Below are 4,724 nucleotides of genomic sequence, written 5' to 3'. Positions count from 1 at the left end.
GCAACCATTGCAAGACTTCGCCATTTGTGACACCGTGAGTCTGACAGGTTGGATGATTCTACCTATGTCGCCGGACTGGGCCACTTGGAGTAGGGTGACTCTGGCTGCCGGAATATATTGTGCGCGTCGGTGGATACTTCCTCTTGCTAAGAAAAATTACTGAAACTGACGATTTTCGCATGCAAACACAGCCTAAATATTGAGTTATTACTGTACGAGGTTTAGACGACATCTTAAACATCTGAAACAACATATGAGAGCAAACTAGGAAATTATGGCATATGAAGTCCGTCGTCGCCTAATCGCCTGCAAAAAAAAAAGTGCGACGCATGTGGTGGGTAGTAATAATTCTAAAAGTCAATTGAGCAAATTGCCAAGCAACTCGGGCAAGTAGGCATTCGAAAAGAAGATTGTTGAATCGATCATCTCTTGTTTATTGTAGACTACGGTTGGTATCATCCCAGCTGCCGTTGTCTTTGGGTTACCGTATAGCAAGATGTTTGGTTTAATCCCCAAATAGTTTAAGTTGGTTGTAAACTAGACTAACTTGGACCCCGTTGATTAAGCCACAAAGCACCGACACACAAAGTTTTTGCATTTTTCCCTTGCTACACTATCACATAAAATTTGTATTTCAAACTGAAATTGAACAGACAACATTGTATCTGGAGAATAAAAATATCCATTACCACGAAGAGATATGTGGAGTACGTAGCAGTTACAAGGAGAAATACAATTTAATAGGCTTCACAATGACGTACATATCATAGCGTACTGTTTTATAAATAATTCATTCTAGCAATAATAGGGAGTATCCATTCCATCTTGCACATGTCTGCTGAACAAAACCCAAATTTCATGCTCGATGGAGATTGGAGACCTGAAACGTCATATAGTAGGTTATCAGCAGCTGAAATGCAGAACAAGTCAGTTATAGAGTGAAAATTGCATACCTGGCATGACATTTTAGTTTCTTATGGATGCACATCGTCCGTTTAGCTTGTCGAGAATTGTTTCTATGGATGGTCTCTTCAGCCGATCAATCTCAACACATTCCAGTCCTATTTCAATGCATTTTTTTACTTGTTGGAGGCCATCCACATCTAACAATGGGTACTCAGATGCGATGCGCTGCTCTTTCCAATTTTCACGTACCTACATATAGGATTGGAATCATGATCCTCAAGATAACACAAAAATCAATCGTAACATGAGCTTTTAAAGTTTAGTTTTCAAATCATGAAGCAAAATTTCTCTTACATTTTTTATGAATTGCACTGCAGAAGGTTCTTTGCCTGGACAATTCTTCTCTCCCGTGGTAGTCTCCATGATTAGTAGGCCTAAACTGTATATGTCTGACTTGGTGGAGATTTCACCTCTGTATAGATATTCCGGAGCTATGTATCCACTGCATATCATTAAGATTTTTAAAAGTATTATCGGAGAGATTAGAATGCAGTTTACTTTAAGACGAAGGAACAAAAGATTATCGCAGTTTGTGGTCAACTTACTATGACCCAACAACATTCTGTGTGTTCATCCGTGTTTGTTCTTGACCAAAGAGTCTAGAGAGACCGAAATCGGCGATTTTCGGCACCATGTTATCATCCAACAGTATGTTTTCCGGCTTGAGATCCATATGGACAATAGGAATGCTGTGTACAAAGTGCAAACCGTTGCAAATCCCCTTAATTATGTTGAAGCGTATGTTCCAGTCCATTTTTGTATGTAGTTCTGAAGAAGTAAAACACAGGATTACTGAATTACTCGAATATAACGAATTACAATAACGTAAACATTTATTTATTAGAATGCCGGCAGAAAAAATATGTTCACAATGACAAGTTTTCAGTACAATAACAAGTTCTTTTGATAAGATCAACTATTGTAGTTTTTTTCCCACTATTGAGCATTGAAAAGTTAAAGGAATATAGTGATGTCAAACTCCAATCCGTAGTACTATAAACATATCAGAACATTAACACGAATGCAGTCTGAATCAGGTAGTATTGTATTTACCAAAAAGATTCTTCTGAAGGCTTCCCCTTGGTACGTACTCGTGGCAAAGTAAACTTTCAACAATGTCAGCCACGATATATCTTCCATTGTTCAGCACCACTTTCTTTTGACCTTCATGGCAGTAGCCCACCAATTTTACTACATTTTCATGGTGGAGAGCCATAATATTCTGAACCTCGTTAGCAAATGCTTTCTCACGCGCAATTGGTGAATTTTCAGCGAGTTTCTTCACGGTAATTATTTGCCCATCCGGCATTAATCCCTTTTCGACCTCAAAGATACTTTTTCAGCAAACATTGGCATCTTTCTTCAGAAACTCATGCGAAGGTGAAAATATAAAGGCAGAGGAATGACCACATACCATATAAACAGTTCCAAATGCGCCTGTACCGATTTTACGCTCGTCTGAGAACTGGTCGGTGATGGTTTTCAGAAAGTCTAACGGCAGATTCTTCGGCAATGTGCTCAGAACGCTCGGCTGACCTGCGCCAGCGCCGGTCGCCATTTCTGATGGTTGAACAAGCTTTGAGGTGAGCTGCTTCAAGCTACACGCATCGTCAGAAACTCTTATGCCCCATATAGAAGGACAGATCTAAGTACACAGGACTAGGCGCACATGGATCTCTTGGAAACTAAGCAGCATATATGCAGCTTCTCGACTCAAAAGCACTAACCTGGGGAAGATCGAACACTTGGGGGTGATTCTCTCGAGCAGCTGCGAAGAGAACAACGAAACGGGGATGAGGCTTGTGAGAAGAATCGCTTCCTTGCTAGTAGTTGCTAGCTTCGGGTGGATTTATACGAACCAACCCAATGAGATCTGGATGGAGCGCGTAGGCAAAGAATGAGTTGACTTGACTCAAAGCGGTCTAGCCTATGATGCTCACTTGCTGATGTCTTTCTGGGAAAAAAATATGGTGCACCCACTACGAATATAAAATCATGTCAGCATCGCTGCTTTAAATATCCTCACACTGTAGCTCTTTCCACACTGTGGCTTTCATCGACGGCGTGTCCGCGTGGCTTGCGAGGTGCAGGCCACAAGGCAAGGCTTCTTCTTTTTCCCGCAAAAAAAGGCTTTCTTTTTTAAAATCGAGGCAAAAACTTTGCCTTTCCTATTAATTATTAAAGAAAAATTGTCTGGAAACCCCTTTTGGAGGCCGAGCCTCATGGGGCCGGTTTGAAAAAAAAAATCAAATTTCATATTTTTACAGTTCAAAAAAATCTGAAAATAAATAGACATACATGGAGGCATAATGCACAAAATGTGTAAATTTTCAGGATGAAATACGTTGATATGATGGTTGTGCAAAAGAATAAACCTGAGGCTTTTTAACACATGATACTATTCATCCACTCATACCATGACTTTGTTTTTTTATAGATCACATTTCAAGGATGTTCCATCCTGAAATTCGGCCTCCATGGAGGTCGAGAGGCAAGAGCAATGGCAACAAAGCCATTAGTCCTAAACAAGTTAGGGTATACTAGAGCTGAAACTCATGAGAATCTCGCAACCAATTCATGGTTCTAAGGCATGGATAACAAGTTTTCATGCATCCCTGTCCATGGCTAATTCTCTGATGATATTTCAGTCCTTCGGATCTCTCTTTACAGGACTCCTCCCATGTCAACTTTGGTCTACCCTGACCTCTCTTGACATTATCGGCATGCTTTAGCCATCCGCTATGCACTAGAGATTATGGAGGCATGCGATGAATATGCCCAAACCATCTCAGACGATGATGGACAAGTTTCTCTTCAATCGATGCTACCCAACTATGTCTCATATATCATCATTCCGGGCGTCTCACTCAAATCTGCCAGTTAACTACGGAAGTGAAAACATTCAGGGCCAAGCCCACAATCCGACGGCGCAACAAACCCAACAAAAACACACCAACCTCACAAACAAAAACAAACGAAAAACCTGTCACCGAAACTAGCTGGCCTCCCATCACCGTCGAAGAGAAGAAGTCAAGACTGCTATGGGAGGTGTAGACCGGAACTCTCGAAGTCAAGACTGTTATGGGAGGTGTAGACCGGAACTCTCCTACAAAGATGGCAAAGCAAGCATCATCCCAAACCATGCGCCAGGTACCTTGCTTGACATGCCAATGAACAACTTCGATTTGTACCCCCGTCGCCTGCTTGACACGAGGCCAAAGCCCTAAAAGCTGCAGAAACTCTCGGGGCCGCCTCCCGACATGCACCACTCCATCGCGTCCTGCACGATCAACTAACACCACCTTCCGGGACCGCTACACCCAACATACCGCCGCTCACCTCCGAGTTGCAATGCCGCACGATGCGACCACCCGTAGCCCAAGCTACATAGGGAAGCCGCGTGCAGACCATGGCCATACACGTGATTGTCACCCCAAGCCATCACCAATATGTCGCCCTGCCTCATAGAACGGGCGCCTGCAATGGTTCCCAAGGCCACCAGCACGACGCACCAACAACAACCCGGGGCCGCCGCCCCGACATCCCCGACTCACGACGACAGGAGGGGACTGCGCAAGAGGTGTGTGCAAACCCTCCAAGATGACGCCTCCAAGGAGGAAATGAGGTAGGCGCCGCCGTCGCACACTCCGACGGCTTAAGCTAGGGATTTCTCCCAAAGAGCCCACCCCAAGAGGGGTGGGGAAGAGCTTCACAACAACACCTCCAAGAAGAAAAATGACACCAGTACGAACGATCGG

General features: G+C 43.4%; 1 protein-coding gene across 3 annotated transcripts; it reads right to left on the bottom strand.

Annotated features, from left to right (window-relative positions):
• Positions 1–664: 664 nt before the first annotated feature.
• LOC125550783 (putative cysteine-rich receptor-like protein kinase 20) lies at positions 665–2,949 on the bottom strand. 3 transcript variants are annotated; one of them, XM_048713873.1, is made up of 7 exons: positions 2,694–2,949; positions 2,381–2,554; positions 2,020–2,281; positions 1,512–1,734; positions 1,261–1,408; positions 954–1,155; positions 665–880 (listed from the first exon to the last, which is right to left on the bottom strand). In XM_048713873.1, exons 2-6 carry the CDS (start codon positions 2,522–2,524, stop codon positions 967–969), a joined length of 966 nt encoding a protein of 321 aa, XP_048569830.1. In that variant the 5' UTR covers positions 2,525–2,554; positions 2,694–2,949; the 3' UTR covers positions 665–880; positions 954–966. The 3 variants fall into 3 exon arrangements, with proteins under 3 accessions (XP_048569830.1, XP_048569829.1, XP_048569831.1); XM_048713872.1 differs by having other exon boundaries at positions 2,381–2,564; positions 2,694–2,931; XM_048713874.1 differs by lacking the exon at positions 2,694–2,949 and having other exon boundaries at positions 2,020–2,300.
• Positions 2,950–4,724: the final 1,775 nt, after the last annotated feature.

The sequence above is a fragment of the Triticum urartu genome, chromosome 4 (genome assembly GCF_003073215.2).
Source record: "Triticum urartu cultivar G1812 chromosome 4, Tu2.1, whole genome shotgun sequence".
Taxonomy (NCBI): Eukaryota; Viridiplantae; Streptophyta; class Magnoliopsida; order Poales; family Poaceae; genus Triticum; species Triticum urartu.
This window is presented reverse-complemented; position numbering and strand designations above follow the sequence as displayed.